The 19,828-nt window shown below is 41.5% G+C and overlaps 1 protein-coding gene across 4 annotated transcripts in view; it reads left to right on the top strand.

The window, feature by feature from the left end:
• The window catches only part of ralgapb (Ral GTPase activating protein non-catalytic subunit beta), a 67,209-nt gene that overhangs the window by 38,740 nt on the left and 8,641 nt on the right, over positions 1-19,828 (top strand). Inside the window, exons 21-23 of one of the 4 annotated variants that reach the window (XM_080030570.1) lie at positions 1,393-1,545; positions 1,703-1,768; positions 2,330-2,539. In XM_080030570.1, coding sequence (XP_079886696.1) covers positions 1,393-1,545; positions 1,703-1,768; positions 2,330-2,539 — 429 coding nt within the window. Of the gene's footprint in view, positions 1-1,389; positions 1,546-1,702; positions 1,769-2,329; positions 2,540-19,828 lie in introns of all 4 variants that reach the window. The other 3 variants (XM_080030569.1, XM_080030572.1, XM_080030571.1) reach the window with 3 other exon arrangements.

The following is a 19,828-nucleotide window of genomic DNA, read 5'->3' as shown; positions in this document are numbered from 1 at the left end:
TAGTGTGGGGCCCCCCCACTTATTTTTTTTATTTTCTTTATTTTTGATTTTTTATAAATAATGCTTGTGCATGCTCCCTGCAAAAATAAAAAAGATTGTGGAATCCAGTTGGTTCATAGACAGATAATGAGATAATGGACCCCCGGGCACAGGCTCTTAAAGCCCCCCCTTCCCCTTATCCAGTCAGGTACACTGATTTTATGTGAGATTATTAGGATAGAATAGAATACATGTTTTGTATTTCAACCATTAAATCTGTGTTTGTATTGCATATTCAAAACTTAATACCATTCAATGAAGAAAGAAACATTTAGTCGACTAAGTCAGCTGCATATTTAGTCAACTAAATTCCGCTTATATTTATGCTGGGCTTACACTAGAGGACTTTTAAAAGACTTTGAAAAGACTGAAGACTAAAACCCTCTTACATCTAAAGACAATCAACTCACACCTGAAGACAACTAGTCATTAGTTTTCAGTCACAGAATGAGATTTTGAAAAGACCGGGGTCTCATATTGCAGGACTACAACTAGATTCCTTTTGAGATTAATATTATTTCCGCAAACACGATAGTGATTATTTAATTAAAAAAAGGTTAATTCAATATTCCGAGCGGGGGACTTCCTTTAGTTATTTGACCATCTTTATTTGCTGATCTCTTCCCCCAATAACTTTAACTCCTAACCCTGTATTTGACGGTAAAGTGTTAAGGTTGCGCGGCTGTCAGCCTGGTTCTCCCACCGAGGCTTCAAGGAAAAAGTGTCCGAAATAAGTGCCTACACAGGTGGACACAGGTCGCGACTAATGCCGCTCCTCCTGCGTCGTGCTTGGTGCATGCGAGAGTGTGACAGTGTTTACGTAATTTTGCTTGAGCCAACCCCCTAAGACTGGCGATAATATCAAACATGTTTGATAATGTCGGAACGTCAAGACGGGAAGAAGACTGGCTGAAATCGGGTCAGAAGACCACCATACACCAAACGACTGAGATTACGTGCGCGCGCCACAACTCCAGCACGACTTCTGTGATTTCAGTCAGACATTGGAAGATTGTCTGCGACTGTCAAATCGCGTGAAAAGTCGTGTAGTGTAAACCCAGCATAAGTTGACTAAGACTAGACTAAGACTAAAATATTTTAGTTGACTAGAATAGGACTAAGACTAAATGGTGTGATATTCAAAAGACTAAGACTAAATCAGAATTTGCTGCCAAAATTAACACTGGATCACACTGTATTGCATGACTGCTTTTTTAAGCACTTTGTGTTACATTTACTTGTATGAAAAGTGCTCTATAAATAAAATTTGATTGATTGATTGATTGATTGATTGATTCTGTCGCTGATAACACCACTCTCCTCCATTCTGCTCTTCTCCTCCCTCCACAGCAGGTGTTTGTTCCAGAGGGCCGGCCCACGCCCAAAAATGACGTGGGGATCAAGTACAACGTCAAGCAGAGGCCCTTCCCTGAAGAGGTGGACAAGATTCCTCTAGTCAAAGCGGATGTCAGTATTCCTGACCTAGATGACATCGTCAGTAAAGAGGTGAGATGTGTTACCTGTTGAACCCTGTATTTGATCTTGTATCCACACTATGACTCATTGTCCAATAACTACGCGCATGAGCCAAAAGAAGATTGTTGAGGCTAAAATAGCCATGCAGTGAATGAATAATAATATTATTATTATCATACAAACTCAGGTGTGTTGTATGGGCTGGCAGGATGATTCCAGAGCTACAAATACACTGATGAATAATAACCCGCACGTGAGTTGTTTGAGAGATGATATTTCACTTTGGTGCCTCTTGATGTGCTTTGGTGAACAACATGATCGTCTTAATCCAATAGCTAACTAAAGGTCTGCAGAACCTGTGTGACAGGGTGAAGAAATAATAACCACATATTATAGAAATGCTCACCAAAAAATAGATATCTGTTCAATTGTACGCTACGTGTAGGATTTTTTCATGTATTTCTAAGACAACTGGCCTGGTGCAGTGCAGCGTATTACTCCTTCATCAGCTTTTCTACTTAGAGCTAGCATAGTAATACATGGCCGAACTACGCTTGGAAAAAAAAGTCCTCTTCAACAATAATGAACTAGAGCTGATGTACTGGATGGGATCAATCCTATTGCAGACTCCCTGATCTTGGTTACTCATTCTCCACTCTTTTCACATCTGGTTTGGGAGGTGACAGCTCATTTTATGTATTGTGGGACTTTCTCCTTTTGGGTTCATGCTGAATTAATGCAATGTATGCCCCTTAAAATTGTCTTTGAAATATGCCCCTCCCCCCCCCCCCCCCCCCCCCCCCCCTCCTTCCAGCTGGAAGTTCAGCACGACAGGCTTCGTATCCTGATGACCAAACAGATAGAGTATGAGACGGCGCTGGATCGACACAGTGAGGACATCTGGAAGGCCAGGCGTTTCCCTGACCCACAGACAGACTGCAAACCCCCTCCACCCTCACAGGAGTTCCAGACAGCACGCCTCTTCCTCTCCCATTTTGGCTTCTTGTCTCTGGAGGCGCTCAAGGTTGGTACATATCATTGGTTTGATCGCTTTTTAAATACCGTACTTTCCGTACTATAAGCCGCACTGGACAATAAGCCGCAGGTGTTATAATGTTTAATTACCATATGTAAGAGTTCGTGCACAGAGGGGATTGTCGGGAAAGAGATGGCTGTTTGAGGAAGCTCCCATATACAGTGTCGTGCGAAAGTTTGTGAACCCCTTGAGCCTTTTGGAATTTTATTTATTGTAACCATTATTAATTCATTTTTTTCAATACCAATATTTTTTTATATGAAATAACAGATGTTTGTTTATCAATTCAACATTTTTCTTTTCCAGAAATCAATTGTTAAAATAGATAAAACAAATTATTTGACAAATGTTGTATGTGCAAAAGTTTGAACCCTAAGCTGCATTGCTTAAATCGAGCAAGGTAAATTCAATCAGGTGGGCCAAACTGATTGATGAAATAGACCAATGTAATGAGAGATCTTGAGGGAAGAAATTGGGTGCCACTAGATAAAACAAAGATAAAACCAGGTCAGTTTAGGCCCACCAAACTGAACCCATACAGGTCAGACATGCTCAAAGGGGAAAAAATCTCAGAGGATCTCAGGAATAGAGTTTTGATGTTGCACATTTGTCTGGGGACAGCTATACATTCGTATAAAAAAGTTTGAGCTCCATCGGCCCACCGTGAGGCAAATCATCTACAAATGGAGAGCTTTAAGTGTGACTTAACATCTGCCTAGAAGTGGACTTCCTTCAAAAATATCCTCAAGCGCCACAAGAAAAGGGATTTTTCAGGTAAAAGCCAACCCACACATTACATCTGGAGATTTGCAGACCATTTGCCACCACCATTCTTCACTTGGGAGAAGGTTCTCTTGGTGGTAGGCAGAGTTGCGTTTCTGCCCAAACATGGCGGTTTTGGTTATGACCAAACAGATCAATTTTGGACTAATCTGTCCACAGAATAAGACTTCAGGTATCTCCAGGTGCTCTCTGGCAAAGCTGTGACAAGCAGTTTTGTTCTTTTTTGAGAGCAGAGGCTTCTTCAGCAACCATCCCATGAAAGCCATTTTGACTGAGTTTTCTTCTTATTGTGGAACCATGCACATCTGTCCCAGATGTTGCAAGAGAGGTCTGCAAATCACTAGATGTAATGTGTGGGTTGGCTTTTAACTAAAAAAATACTTTTCTTGTGGCGCTTGAAGATATTTTTGAAGGAAGTCCACTTCTAGGCAGATGTTTAGTCACTCGTAAAGCTCTCCATTTGTAGATGATTTGCCTCACGGTGGACCGATGGAGCTCAAACTTTTTTTTAATTAATTTATAGCTGTCCCTAGACAAATGTGCAGCATCACAAGTCTATTCCTGAGATCTTCTGAGATTTCTTTCCCTTTTAGCATCTCTGACCTGTATGGGTTCAGTTTGGTGGGCCTAAACTGACCAGGTTTTATCTTTGTTTTATCTAGTGGCGCCCAATTTCTTCCCTAAAGATCTCTCATTACATTGGTCTATTTCATCAATCAATTTGGCCCACCTGATTGTGTTTACCTTGCTCGATTTAAGCAATGCAGCTTAGGGTTCACAAACTATTGCACATACAACATTTGTCAAATAATTTGTTTTAACAATTGATTTCTGGAAAAGAAAAATTTTGAATTGATAAACAAACATCGATTATTTGATATAAAAAATACTGGTATTGAAAAAAATGAATTAATAATGGTTAAATTAAATACAATTCCAAAAGGCTCAAGGGGTTCACAAACTTTCGCTCGACACTGTATTAACATTTCAACAAACAAGTTGCATATTTGCATAACGTACGTAAGTGTTACCATTTTGTGCAATAGTAGCTATTACGGATGGGCACGAGTGTTTTCGCTACTCGTGTGATCGCTTGCATTCCTCGAGGATCAATCGATTCCTTGTTAAACTTTTTTCTATTTTTAGAACGCAACGCATCTGTCTACAGAACAACGGTTGACCGCAATAAAGCGCTCAATGCTTATGTCAAACAGTCACAGTTGCCATATGATATTAAGGATTTATTTTCCACAAGTTTAAAACACATTTTCCTAACTGAAAGTAATTAAATAAGCGGGCCACAATTTAAACCGATCGAGTAGGTCTGCGGTAGCCTGGAAATCCAGACCCTGATATCTTGAACGATAGAGGGTCTGGCGACGATCAATAGTAATTTCCAACTCAAGGGGCGGCTCCTACTCGTGCATTTCAAATGCCACTGCACGCAGTTGGATAGCACTACAACCAATCAGAGCGATGCACAAGGCGACGTAAGCCCCTTTCGTTTAGCGAACAGCTGTTAAACTGTTAAATTAAACGTTTGCCGTTGTCGGTCGGCAAAATAGAACATTCCACTTACTTGCTAATGAAAGATTTGAGTGCCGTCTTCCAAATCGTTAAGGGTCGAGGCCAAAGCAGTCTCAAACTCACACAACATATCCGCAGCCATCTCTGATGTTTACTATCATGGCTTCGACGTCGCATGCACGTCACTGTCGTCATCCGGTTACGTCCTCCCTAGAGTACCATATAAGGGGCTCTGGCGCGCCCGCCAGATTTCTGGCTTTCTTGATAAGCTTCAACGGAGCGTGTCCAGACCAACACGCGCAGCAAATTTAATTTTCCAGCGCCTAGTGGCAGGTCTGGGAATGCCAGGCTAGGTCTGCGGTGGAGAGAGAAAAAAGAGAGAGAAAAAAAGCATGGGCTGTAGTTGGCTAACAATCAAAATAGACATTTAAAATAAGAAGGGCAGCAAATACAATACAATTATTGTCCTACAATTTAAACACATAGATAGGCTAAATAACTCACCAAAGCAGTAGAAGTAGTAGTATATCCAACCGCGTAATGCTCACTCCTGTCCGTGACTAATTACCGCGACTAAGTCCTCGTTAACGGAACGTTACACCGGTCGGCTTTTGAATCTCTATCCTATATTCCATAATAAAGGCTTCTTAAATGTCGTTTGCTGGAATGTGCCCGAAGTCAGTCTGGCTTCTTTACGTGACTTTCCAAGTTTTCCAGCACCGCATTCAGCTCCGCGGTGCTGTGGAGACCACACACTGGCTGCGCTGCACGGAGGTGGCAGTCATTTGCGGTTTCTGTTTGACACAACGCTTAGTTTATTTAACTTGGATCAAAATATTTAATTTTGTTAAACTTTATATCCGTTTTGTGCTGTTTTGTACACGTATATAACATTTTAAAATAGGGGCGGCCCGCCGGCCGGCCTAAAGGCTACAAACACTAAAAAAAACAAAAAACGATTTTCCTCATCCACCAATCGAGATCATTTGAAACGAGGAGTACTCGATTATTAACGCCCATCCCTAGTAGCTACAGAATATATACTGTGCTGTGTAATAACAGCGTCGAAAAACGGGGAAAAAGTCGCGGCTTATAGGCCGAAAAGTACGGTAAATAAAAAAAAATCTTTGATTGAAACTGCAAAAAACACTTTCTACCTATTTCAAATGTTGTATACAAGCCTAACAGCTACTTATACTTAAAGGTGGAGTTAGTGATTCTGGAGAACGCTTGTTGTCAAAATCACTTTTTGAAAATCTCCTCACGATCCTATACCTACTTTGTGTGCGCTGAAAAGAATCCAGTGTTAATTAGGGTTGGGCAATCGGGTCTTCTTTCAGATCGCCCAATCATGTTCACTAGGGATGGCCGAAAGACCATCCGATCGCTATCTTATCTCTTCTCTCGCAAAAATCAATCAATAGCCTAAATCCATCAGCCTTATGGGGGCTTATATCATCAGGCAGCCCAGCTGTACAGGCTCAGAATGGGCCTTTGGGGGGTCAGTACGCGACCAACTTTTTTTGGGGTCGCGACTATGCAACAATAAAGGCAAACGGTTTATGTATTTTAAGAGGGTGTGGGGTTGGGAGAGGTCAGTTTCTGTCCAGATAAAGAGCATTTCAGTCAGCCTGTCAATCACTGCGTTACCATGGAGCTCACTGACGCTTATGAAATCACAATAAACAACCCTGTAGATATGAAGTCAAAATACTAATAATGACTAGGCCTACCTATTTAATACTTTAATTGTTTCTAATTTATCTAAACCATGGAAATTGCAAGAAGGTAGGGCTGCTTGATTATGAAAAAATCATTATCATGATTATTTTGAGTAATCACATTGTGTTATCACGATTATTAAAGACAGTTAATCATTGATTTAAGAACATTATGCATTTATTTTACTTTTAACAAGGTTTTTTTCTAATAACACCATGACTTTGGACTTTAAACAAAGGCCTAATTGAACTGAAAACAGGGAGAATAGAAATAGGCTAAATAAGTGAAACATATTTTTAATAATTGCGTAAAATAAATATGTCAAAATAAAAATAACCAGTTGTAAATGGTGTTGATAGGGCACATCTTTTGATAGCATTACATGTAAGGGCATGATTTATTTATGTCGAGGAGCAGGGTGGATAGGCAGTTGCATTGTAGTGTTGACAGTTGTGGTGGCAGGAGTCAAGGAGCTTTAAACTTCCTGTGTTTTTTATTCATTGATTGCTTGGTCATAGACCACTATGATTCGACTTTAAGTGAATAAACAAATTGGTCGGGATGTTTACTCTCTGGACCAGCCGATATAACTATCAGGTGAGGGAGGGGCCGAGCGGAGCGCATAGCAGAAGGGTTCGCTGCATTTACAAGCCTGCATGCCCCGGCGTGCGGAACAATGATAGTTTAATAACGATTATTTTGTTTTCATGATTGAGAGAAGCCTTAATAGTAATCGAAAATGAAATTCAAGTTATTGCCCAGCCCCTCAAGAAGGATGACTTAAATTGAGCTGAATTTGGAGAGGTTTTAAATAGCTATATTTATTCTCAATCTTTATCATTTTGGCGCTCCTGATTTTCCTTTGGCGCTGGATAAATCCGCATAGGCGCGCGCCAAAACTTTCTCTATGCAGGAAAAACCCTGCTGTAGGATACAACGGGAAATGCTGCTCTATCCATACAGATCCCTTTTTACTATGCCTAATGTTGATGCTTGGCGTGTGTCTGTGTCTTCTATGCGCAATTTGTTTGTTAAATTAGTATTCAGAGCTCAATTCAGTATTCGGGATTATTTTTTTTTTGCAAAGGTAGCTCAAACTGCAGTATATTTTGTCAGCAAATCATATTTGGATATACAAGTTATAAAACAATTGTAAAATCCAAATTAGACGTTCATTTAAAATATATTATCGAATTATTTGAACTTTGACCTAGTTGGCAGTTGCCCTTTCAAAGCGCAACCGGTGATATCAGCTGTAGTAGGCTACGTGATGTTACCAGAGTGAGGCAAACTAAAAGCGGCACCAAGCGCAGGAGGGAGAGAGAGATGGAGGAAGAATAGATTGTGTTCCTAATAACTCTATAGGCTACCACAACATTAGCGCGATTTCGGAAGGAAATGTAATGCTAACGTTAGCTTAGCTCAGATGTTTGTTTACATTCAGCCATGCTATTCAGCCATCATCAACCGTGACTTGCTTGCATCATGGGAATAGGCAGTCAATAATGGATATAATATGGACACAAAAGACTATCAATATTGGATCTTTGTATGGATTTATAAATCGCCGAAAAGATGCACGTTCCTGGATGAATTGATAAGCTCCTGAATGGGTTACGGTGGCGCGGAGGACAGCTGATTTGGAACGGAAAAACAGCTGTTTGCCTCCACGGGGAAAAAGTAAGGAACTCCGACTTTACTACCGTTCGAAAGTTATTAAAGCATCAACAAACTACGCAGCTTGCTGTCTCGGCTAACACACTCGGTTTCAGTGAGTACATTGGCATTATTAATGTTGGTTTGATGGTGTGTTTTTCTGGAACGAATATCCGAATATTCGCTCAGAAAAACCAACGAATACTCGAAGCCTGAAAAATGGCATTCGGGCCAGCCCTAAACATCTTATGATAGTAAGTTAGTTAAAGTTGACTTCATAGGAGATCCAATCGTCTTGGTGAAAAAAATCGTTATCCATCCCTTTAATCGCTGATTAACGATCCGATGGCCAATCAGAACAATCCTAGTGTTAATAACAAATTTTGGCAAAAAGTGATTTTGACAACAAGACGACAACAGAATCGCTGGCTCAACCTTCAAAGGTCACTTCTTGTGCGAAATGCACGTTTTCATTTTCCTGGAAATCCAGACCTGCCACTAGGCGCTGGCAAATTAAATTTGCTGTGCCTTTTGGTCTAGACATTCTCCATTGAAGCTCATTAAATATGTCAAGAAATCCTGAGCTACCAATCAACTCGTCCTTTTTGATATGGGCGGGCCAGAGCCCTATGTATGGTGCCCTGGGGCGGACGTAACCGGATGACAACAGTGCTGTGCATGCCCCGTCGAAGCCGTGATAGTAAACAAAGATGGATCCGGATATGTTGTTTGAGTTTGAGACGGCTTTGGCCTTGACCCTTTACGATTTGGAAGACGGCATTCAAATCTTTCATTAGCAAGTAAGAGAAATGTTCTGTTTTGCCGACCAACCACGGCAAAAGTTTAATTTAACAGTTAACCCGCTGTTCGCTAAACAAACAGGGCTTAATACGTGAAGTGAATGTGTACATGTATTTCATTCATTAAGACTTTTAACTAGGGCTGTCAAAATTATCGCGTTAACGCAGGGTGATTAATTTCTGGAATTAACGGCGTTAATTTTTTTAACGCATTTAACGCATGCGCAGAATGATCCGCCCCGTACATGCCACCGGCTCTGTGGGATGTAACGTTGTAGCTGACCCAGGATCAGTAGCTGCGCGCAGCCAAACATAGAAGCACGTTAGCCCGTGCCGTGTTTTAAAGTTTTAAACTGCTAATGGTCACGTCTGTGTCGGGGGCATAGATAGTATATAAAATCAACTGCCGCGGCTGGCAGTTGATGTCGGGAGCAACAGGAGGAGAAACATTGTCCGCTCTGTTCAGAGCCTGTGAGGACACAAACGTCTGCAGTTTTCAGAGGTGTGTGTGAGTAGACATCAACATAACGTTGGCTTCCTGGCACAAATGAACAGTCCCCTAGGACGTGGTCGCGTCTACAAACGCACGCACGCACAGACACACACACACACACACCGCGGACTGTAATCAAGTTGTATTTAAGAATGCACAACCTATAGGTTCACCAAATAATGGCATTCTATAGCCTATCCTATATTTGCCCAAAGACATAGAAAAGAGACAGACAAATTGAATTATGGTTTGGTTTAAATTTATTTTCAGTATTAAAACCATAATTTGGATTTTCAATTAATAAACGTAGCATACTAATTTTAAATGTACATATCCACCTTCTGTCATTTATCTTTCCGTTCATACAACAATATACCGAGAAAATTAGATTTTTTCGGGCATATTTCGAATGGTAAAATGAATCGTGATTAATCGTGATTAATCCACAGAATCCTGTGATTAATCTGATTAAAAATTTTAATCGTTTGACAGCCCTACTTTTAACACTAAAGTGAATTACTTGTTCCAACTCTTCAGCAGAGTGGTGGTTACGAAACCCCCCCAAACATTCCTCTGCCAAGAGCCGAGGCATTGTCTGTGACTGATTGCACCAATGTGCAAAACAGAGCGATACAGGAAGTCCTGCATACCAGCTGCCATTCGATTTTATAATGCACAAATATAACTTGCACTTTTTAGTATTTATTATTGTATTTATTGTTTTTTATCTTTTAAGTATTTTAGCTATGCGGGAATGTGTGTTGTTATGTCTGTCCAGACGCTGTTTATGTGACACTGTAATTTCCTGCAAAGGATCATTAAAGCATTTCAATTCAATTCAATTCAATTTCAATTCAATCAATTCAATTCAATTATACTTTATCCCTTACTTAGCCTAGCCTAGCTTTCCCATTGTACAACTTCTTCTGGGCAGAAATAGACTCATACACTCTGCAAAATGAAGCGCGGGGGTTTGGATTGAGCAACGGACCTCATGATCAGATAGATTATACGCCGTTCCTTTTATTTGGTGATTTTACGAGACATCAGGCCGCCGTGATTAATGTTAAACACACGTCCTTCAACTGCTAACATGGTCGCATGTTTAGAACGCAGGCTATGGAACGTCAAACGCCCCCCTGTTCCGCAACAACAAGCTGGAGCATTTAAACAGAGAGGCGGAACTGATTGTGTCGGGAATCTTACTACCCCCCGAGGTAGTAAAATTCCCGGAACAATCTCTCGCACCTTTCTTCCCTCGTTCCGCAACTGTCGCATTTAAACAGCAGGGCGGAGGGCCGAAAGGCCGGCATATTCCCGGCTTTCACTGGCTGTGTAAAAGGGGCTTGTGTTTTCACACCTATCTCTGCCTGAAGCTTGGCCATTGTCTTGGGTTCGCACCTAGCCAGCCCAGCCAGGATGTCCCTCCCTGTCTCTTCTGCCATTGGTCAGAAGTCTTATGCTGTTTTTGAGGATAGCTATTGAGCTGGCTACAGTCAGTCTCTTCTCACTGCACCTCCGAACGGAGTGGTGCAGCCCGCTCTCTCTCCTCTCTTCTCTACGCACCACCCAACAGAGCGGTGGTGCCAGTCAGTCTCTTCTCTACGCACCTCCAAACGGAGTGGTGCAGCGTCTCTCCTCTTCAACCACCATCGGAGGTGGTGGAACGCTCACGCTTGGCCTACCAAAAAGGAGGCTAGCACGCTCTCTCCTGCCCCAACTTCCATACTGGAAGGGGGACTCTCAAACTCCTGGACCCGGGCAAGGCCCGTTGTTCTCTGCTCTCCCTGATCCAAGCCCTGTAGCACAGCCTGTCCAAACAGCCGTGAAGGCCCTCTCAACCAAAGAGTGACAAGGATCCAACCTGCTGCTCCAATAGGCCTTTCACACCGCCGCAAAATCGGAGCTATTTCGGAGTTAGAGCCAGTGTTTTGGTTTGACAACGCCAGAGAGTCGGCTCCGGGCTGTAAAAACGGGTTCAACTCAAACCCCAGGATTGAGCAGGGTTTGAGGTAAGAACTGCTTGCGCCAGCTGCCGGGGGAGGGATTATCATGACCAACCAGACCAACTCAAACCTCATGCCCTCCATATTTAAAAACACCGCTACTACGAGACGTAAACATAACATAAATACCGAACGTAGCGATCAAATTGACCGGCGAAAATACGCTGTATGGGTCCTGTTTTAGCAAAATAAACTTGTGTCACCACCGGTAATGCCAGAGACACGGCATTCTATATTGAAAAACACTATCTTTAGATCAGCGCGCAGCAGTTAAGTTACAAATAGAGCATTAAGGCTGCGGCTTCACATTAAAAGCATTTCACTTGGCTTCACATTAGCATTTCACTGGACAAACGTTGGCTTTTATTTTGAAGTAACATGAAAGTAAACGCTGAAGCAGGCAGCATCTTCACAGCATGGACATATAAACATAGAGCTCACTGAGCCGAGCAGCGCGATAAACGGAGACACACACACACACACACAGATAAAGTGAGAGCCAACACGTGTAAAAATAAGACGTATTCGCCGCTGTTGTTGTGCTTAAAGCTAGCGCTAGCTTTAGCGTTAGCCACAAGAGCAGCGGCGTCGGGCGACGTACACACACGTTTACAGTGACGTCATGACGTTGCTCTCTTGCCGGCTCCATGGCTGGCTCTGGTCGTTGTGAAACCAACCGGTTCATAACTGGGATAAGGCTGTAACCAGTTTTGAACTGGCCCCAGCACCAGCCCGGAACTGGCACATGGTTCTTTTTGGTGTGAAAGGCCTATAAGCAACCCAAAGAGGAACCAGAAGAACCAGGTAACAGACCAAGCTCCTACCAAGGCCAGACCCTTTAAGAAGAAGAAGAACTACTGAACTACAACCGTAGCCCAGAGACAACAACGCCAGTTAGCACGCCGCTACTGAAGAACCAAAGGACCAGCTCAATAGAGCTGCATCACGACCGACCCTGCCAAGCAGAACCCCTTTTTCCTGCCAAAAGACCAGAACCCAAGCACGGCTATGAGCGCTGTGTAAACATCTGGTATCGTATGAACTACTGGGCAGTTAGCTTAGCTTAGCAAGAACACATGGCTTAAAGGAGCTGTAAGCAGAATGGTTCTTTTAGCTAACTTCCTGTCAGTTACTGCAGTTAGCAGTCCCCTCGCCCGTCCCTACGTCACCACATTAATGCATTGCGGTCTTCAAGCAGCAAGTTATCTAGCATCATCTCGGATCCATAAGTGTGATAAAACCGGATAAAACATGATAAAAACCATCAAAACAGACATTGGGAAGGATTTTTACCTGCTCCGCCATTGTAGGCGCATACACATCATACACATTCACCCATCTGTTGCTCTGGCGTGCACCGGTAGTGAGACCATGGAGTGTATATAATATATATGAGTAAGACGAGTGACGGTTTGTAGCGTTCTCTCTCCTGATTGGATAAAAAATCGGGATACTACAACATTTTAATTGGGCTATTACTGCAAATGAGAATGACTTGGAGACCTGTGATATGACGTCCGCACTCTGTTGAAGTGATTGCTGTAGGAATATGGAGTGATATAACACATATATTAACACAAATAAACCGCTCACTTCACCTTTAAAAGACTGTTAACTTGGAAATGTATATTTACTGATTTTGAACTGTTCATTGTTGTTTTGTAATTGGGTTTACATACTTTGATACTGAAACTTTAATGGAGGCGCAGAGGTCTTAGGCCCTGTTCTCACGGTGAAAACGTGACAGTTTTCCCGTTTTTGGTTTAAAAAAAAACCCATTCAGACACAATTTATCTGACATCTTCACTCGTACACATGTTTTCAGAGGAAACGGGACGAAATCGCTGTAGTAAGCATGCCAGGCCAGCAGTTGGCGGTACAAGGTAGTAGTAGATAGCTTTTCCGGTACAATTTGATGCATAAAACCTTACTGTAACCGAAAATGAATGCCACTAACGTTCATAAAGCGGTGGGTGTAAGCAAGTATTGTAAATTACAAGCTTTCTGTCCTCTTATTTCACCGCATTGAACTCGTGAAAACAGAAGACATTCTGATAGTGAAGGGGCTTTTAGGGTCCTATGATTTCCGCGATAACGAAAACGCGGACGGAATCACGGAATCGGGCAATAAAAACGGAATCTGCTTGTTAACACGAAATGTCACGGAATTCGCCATTATTTTGGTGAAATTCAATTTCCAAGGCAAAGGGAAACAACACGGTTGAAATTAAAGCAGAACTAGGGAGGAATTTTGGTTTGGCGACATCTAAAGACCAAACTACTGCCGTGGATCGCTAATGTAACACACAGCACCAAACCCCTTTCACAAATCTGTCTATTCAATGTTTACTTATGAATGTATCCATGTACGTAACTCTGACATGTACATAACTTAATTTATTGTTAATAATATAGTCTGTTTATAAATTCAGCATATGATTAAAGCATCTAAAAGCACGTAATCATGTTAAACATTTACTGTTTTTAAGTTATTATTGCCACTCGCTCCCGCAGATACACAGCACAGGGAAGTCTTATATTCAGCCATTGCTAAAGGGAGTGTTGTATTATGGAACGGCCGCTGTGGTACGAAATTCCAGTCTCAACAATGTTTCTTACACGCAATTATAACTCTAGCGTCTACAGCCTGTTGTTTTCATGTAGTGTAACTTGTGTAATGTGTTACATTATTCAGCTGTTGCCGTGATGTCGGCTAACGCTGCTGCTAATGTTAACTAACTCTCCGTCGCACAATAGACTGTTTATTTATGTAAAAATAATATTTAATGTTTCACTTGAAGCACAAAATGAATGGCTTTATTTTCTGTTATAGCCTATACCCAACACATTTGTTTTTTCGCTTTTTTTAAGCACTAAAAAGAGTGCAATGTTGTGATGTATTTTAAATTTAGTCTTATATCTGATTAAATTGTTAGAATATTATTTGTTCGCAATAATTAGACACTCGTTCTGATGACGAAATGAGTGTTAATTGTAAAAAACCGGAAGTCAGCGAATTTGTGAAAAAATAAAACGGAATTTGGAAAAAAATAAAACGGATTTCATAGGGCCCTAGGCTTTGTGAGCGGCTACTTTCCTGTTAGGCGTACTTCAAAATAAAAGTTGACTCACGTTTGTCCAGTGAAATGCTATTAATGTTTAGCCAATGAAATGCTTTTACTGTGAATCCGTAGCCTTAATGCTCCTTTTGTTGAACAGTAACTTAACCGCTGCGCGCTGATCTATAGATAGTGTTTTTTTAATGTAGAGAGAGCCGTGTCCCTGGCATATAGAAGCTACACACGTTTATTTGGCTAGAAAAACCGGCAGAGCACAAATCTTTCCCCAAACAAAGTGGCCGGTGGTCTCAATAATTTACTAATCGCTTAGACTAAATTGGCGAGTGTTATATTTGAGCCCTGCACGACACTCTCCGCTGATCACAGTGATGGTGCCGTGGAGACACCGTGCATGTTGTCTTCTAACTTTATAACTCACGTGTGGGTATTTTGACAGCAAATGTTATAGACTACGCATACGTGAAGTGGAGCCGTGACGTCAGCGTTACCAGGGGAAATGGTTTCGGTGTTTACAAGAAACCAAAACCGTTGTTTTCCAAAAAATCCTCCCTTAGAGGTAATTTCAAAAACCTGCGGTTTCATGCCTGCGTTTGCTGTTTTCATGTACATGATATAGTGCAACCGCGGGAATATTTCCGCGTTTGCACCGTGTCGTGTAAAGTGCCCCTTAGGTCACCCTCCTTCCCTTTGTCCTGCTCACCAGTCAGTGCGTTTCCATGCAGACTCATAATCGGATAACTAAACGAATAAGACCTCAACAGGACTTTTAAACTGCATGTAAACACCTTTATCCAATCTACTTCGGACACAAATCGGCACAATAACGGACAAGAGAAGTCGGATAAGAACACCTAGATAATTCGTTCATTGTCGGCTTTCTCTCTGCATGTATACAGGGATCGGATATCGCATATCGGACTTCTCGTTCTGTGCTTGTGTGCCTGCGCGTGATCATGAGCGTGATAGGCTACACCATGGGTTATTGACGGAAGAGAACCGGACGTGGCTCTAAAGCCACTTGTTGAAAGCATGGTTGAAAGGGCAACAGCGCCACCTAGCATAGTGGAGACAGCCATGCATCGGACATTTATCCGATTTCTGAAAGGCCATGTATACTCAGACAAGTGACACGGTCCGTTCGAGTGTCTTGTTCGATATATGTGATAATCCAATCTAGTTGTGCCATGTAACCGCACTGAGTGACCACAGAACAAAGGTTTTTCACATCTCCACACTTACACACACACACTCGAAAGCTAATTTGCATCCAAATACCTGCACCTACAGACACACACACACACACACACACACACACACACACACACACACACACACACACTGTGTGCTTAGTTTTAGGGATTTTAGATGTGTTGATTTCATTACTTTCTGTTAATAAATTACATGCATTTTCTTTTTGTAACTAGAAGTTTCTGTCCTTCATTTGTGTGAATATTTTGTGGTACGTCAGCCGCTGACACGTCAAGAATTCATTAACTTTCGGTATATTGAGGTCATATTATCAGATTTATAAGCTCAATAATAATTGATTTATTACTAGATGTTATAGAGAGTGATAATTCGACTAGGTTTGATTAACATTTATTTATTTAACTGATCATTAGACTAATCATTAAAGACAAACCATTGATAAAACGAGACAAACTTGCTATTATTTTTCCATTCTCAAGTGAATGGTGGCGTCCCTACATAACTTTAGTAAATTATTAATGTATTGTTATTTTCAGATTTAATTCTAATAGCAAAATTAATCTGAATGAGCCTATGACCACTACAATACGTCACATTGTTCATTGCTCTGATTGGTTGTAGTGCTGTCCAATTGCATGCAGTGGCATTTGAAATGCACGCGTAGGTGCCGCCCCTTGAGTTGGGAAGGTCTATTGATCGTGGCCAGACCCTCTATCATTCTAGATATGGGTCTGGATTTCCAGGCTACTTTTTTATGTTTTTTCTTAATGATATGTGTCCCTGGTGTAACTAGAGACTCCCAAAGTATGAGAAAAAATAACCCTCTCTCTTTTTCTCCACCTTTCTGAAAACTTGTGTTAAAAAACCTAGTGATTACCAACCTAACTCAGCACCACTTGTGATAAGCACACCCCCAGATACAGTCCCCTGCAAAAGTATTGGAACGGTGAGGCCAATTCCTATATTTTTGCTGTAGACTGAAAACATTTGGGTTTGACACCAAAATATGAATGAGACAATAGATCAACATTTCAGCTTTCATTTCCAGGTATTAACATCTGGATCTGATACACAACACATAAGATAGTATTATTTTTAAAGGAACACCACATTTTTAGGTGAGCAAAAGTATTGGAACAGATAGACATAAAATAAATTAAAGTGAATAAAACTTAATATTTTGTTGCAAATCCTTCTCTTGCAATAACTGCATCAAGCCTGAGACCTATTGACATCACAACTTTTGCATTCTTCTGTTGTGATGCTTTTCCAGGCTTTCATCGCAGACTTTTTCAGTTGCTGTTTGTTTTGGGGGGTTACTCCTCTTTAGCAGGTAAAATGCATGCTCTATAGGGTTTAACTCTGGAGATAGACTTGGCCAGTCTAAAACCTTCCATTTCTTGACCCTGATTAACTCCTTTGTTGTTTTTGCAGTGTGTTCTGGGTCAATATCTTGCTGCATCATGAAGGATCTTCCATCAGTTTGGTTGCATATTTCTTTAAATTGGCAGACAAAATGTTTGTGTAAACTTCTGAGTTCATTTTGCTGTTGCCATCATGTTACATCATCAATGAAGAATAATGAGGCCGTCCCAGAAGAAGCCATGCAAGCCCAAGCCATGACATTGCCTCCACTGTGTTTCACAGATGTGGAGGGATGTTGTATGTTTGGGATCATAAGCAGATCCTTTCTTTCTCCAAACTTTAGGGGCACTTTACACGACAACACGAAACGGTGCAAACGCGAAAAATTCCCGCGGTTGCACTATATCATTTACAGGAAAACAGCCAACGCAGGCATGAAACCGCAGGTTTTTGAGATCACCTCCCAGGGAGGATTTTTTGGAAAACTTAACGGTTTTGGTTTCCTGTAAACACCGAAACCATTTCCCCTGACGTCACGGCTCCACCCTCACACATGCGTAGTCTGTACCATTTGCTGTCAAAATACCCACAACACAAGCGAGTTATAAAGTTAGAAGACAACATGAACGGTGTCTCCACGGCACCATCACTGTGATCAGCAGAGAGTGACGTGCAGGGCAAAAATATAGCCTAACACTCGCCAATTTAGTCTAAGCGATTAGTAAGTTATTGAGACCACCGGCCACTTTGTCTGGGGAAAGATTTGTGCTCTGCTGGTTTTTCTAGCCAAATAAACGTGTGTAGCTTCTATGCCAGGGCAGGGACACGGCTCTCTCTACATTAAAAAACACTATCCATAGTTCAGCGCGCAGCGGTTAAGTTACTGTTCAACAAAAGGAGCATTAAGGCTACGGCTTCACAGTAAAAGCATTTCACTGGCTAAACATTAATAGCATTTCACTGGACACACGTGAGTTGACTTTTATTTTGAAGTACGCCTAACAGGAAGGTATCCGCTCACGAAGCCCCTTCACTATCAGCAAGTCTTCTGTTTTTACGAGTTCAATGCGGTGAAATAAGAGGACAGAAAGCTTGTCTTTTACAATATTTGTAACCCCAAGCTTACACCAACCGCTTTATGAACGTTAGTGGCATTCATTTTCGGTTACAGTAAGGTTTTATGCATCAAATTGTACCGGAAGAGCTATCTACTAGGCTGTGTCACCGCTGACTATTGGCTTGGCATGGCTGCTACACTGCTACTACAGCGATTTCGGCCCGTTTCCTCTGAAAACATGTGTACGAGTGAAGATGTCAGATAAATTGTGTCTGAACGGGGGTTTTTTTTTTTAAACCAAAAACTGGAAAACTGTCACGTTTTCACAGTGTAAAGTGCCCCTTAGCCTTTCCATCACTTTGGTAAAGGTTCATCTTGACAACACAGTAGGGGAGAACGGGGTAATTTGTCACACGGGTTGGTTGTCACAATCGTTATATCTCGGAACCAGAAGGCGCTGTCTGTGAAATTTTGGTATGTAAATATCCAGAATTCGGATCAGAGGTCACCTACATAGTCTTCCTTGGAGTTAGACTGCTGAATTTGAGGTGAGACGACTGTTTGTGTTTTTCATGTCAAATTGAAAATATTTAGCTCTTCAGTATTTTTCTTCTAGGCTTTTACACAATGGGTTTATAACAAAACACTTGTTACCCATACAAAGTGTGTAGGGTAAACTATAGTTTAGATTGTGGTTTAATTAGTTGTCAGATGGTTGTTGGCCTTGATGCTAGCAACAAATTCAAGTTGGGGTTGGTCGTCACATTTTTTGGGGGGTTGGTTGTCACATGTTATCTCAAGGCTGCAGCCAGAAAAGGAACCCAATAACGAAAGAAATGGTCAAGCTGTATCCTCACTGACACCCCAGAGAAGGAAAGAATAGAGCAGGAAAAGGCAGCTAGCATGCAAAAGAAAAAAGGGCAACAAAATCAAAACAACCCAGTGCATCCCAAACTAGACCAGCTGCCAAGGCTACAGTAAGTTATGTAGGCCTATTTGTCAACTTGACAATGCAATTAAACTTTCAAATTTAGTTCTACTTTCTTGCCTTCTTTTTAAGATTATTCCCATTAAGATAACATTGTGACAAACAACCCCATAGTGTTTGACAACCGACCCCTTGATGGGGTTGGTTGTCACAATGTGTAAGGGTGTCTTTGATGATTAATTTCTTCTTAATTACAATAAGATAGAAAAAGTGAGGGGTACATATTTCAAGCCAACACCTCAAGCTTCAATTTAATGTAGGAATGACTATTGAAAGATGTTTAGGTGATAAGCAATTCTCACTAGAGTAAAAAGTGTGCCTACTTACCCCGTTCTCCCCTAACACATGATGGCAGCAGCAAAATGAACTTAAAAGTCTACAGAAACATTCCTTTTCTTCCAATTTAACCCATTGATGACGGCTGCTGCGCGATGCCACATTGGCTCTCCTGCCTGATGCTGCATCGTGTAGCATTATTACTTTATCTAATTTTCATGGCATTCCCAGTATTGAATGCACTGTCATTGGTTCAAATACACATGAGGTGGGTTTTGTTGATTTTTTAAGACCACGTGACCACCCAAAAGTTGT

Source organism: Ammodytes marinus, assembly GCF_949987685.1.
Source record: "Ammodytes marinus genome assembly, chromosome: 7".
NCBI lineage: Eukaryota > Metazoa > Chordata > Actinopteri > Uranoscopiformes > Ammodytidae > Ammodytes > Ammodytes marinus.
This window is presented reverse-complemented; position numbering and strand designations above follow the sequence as displayed.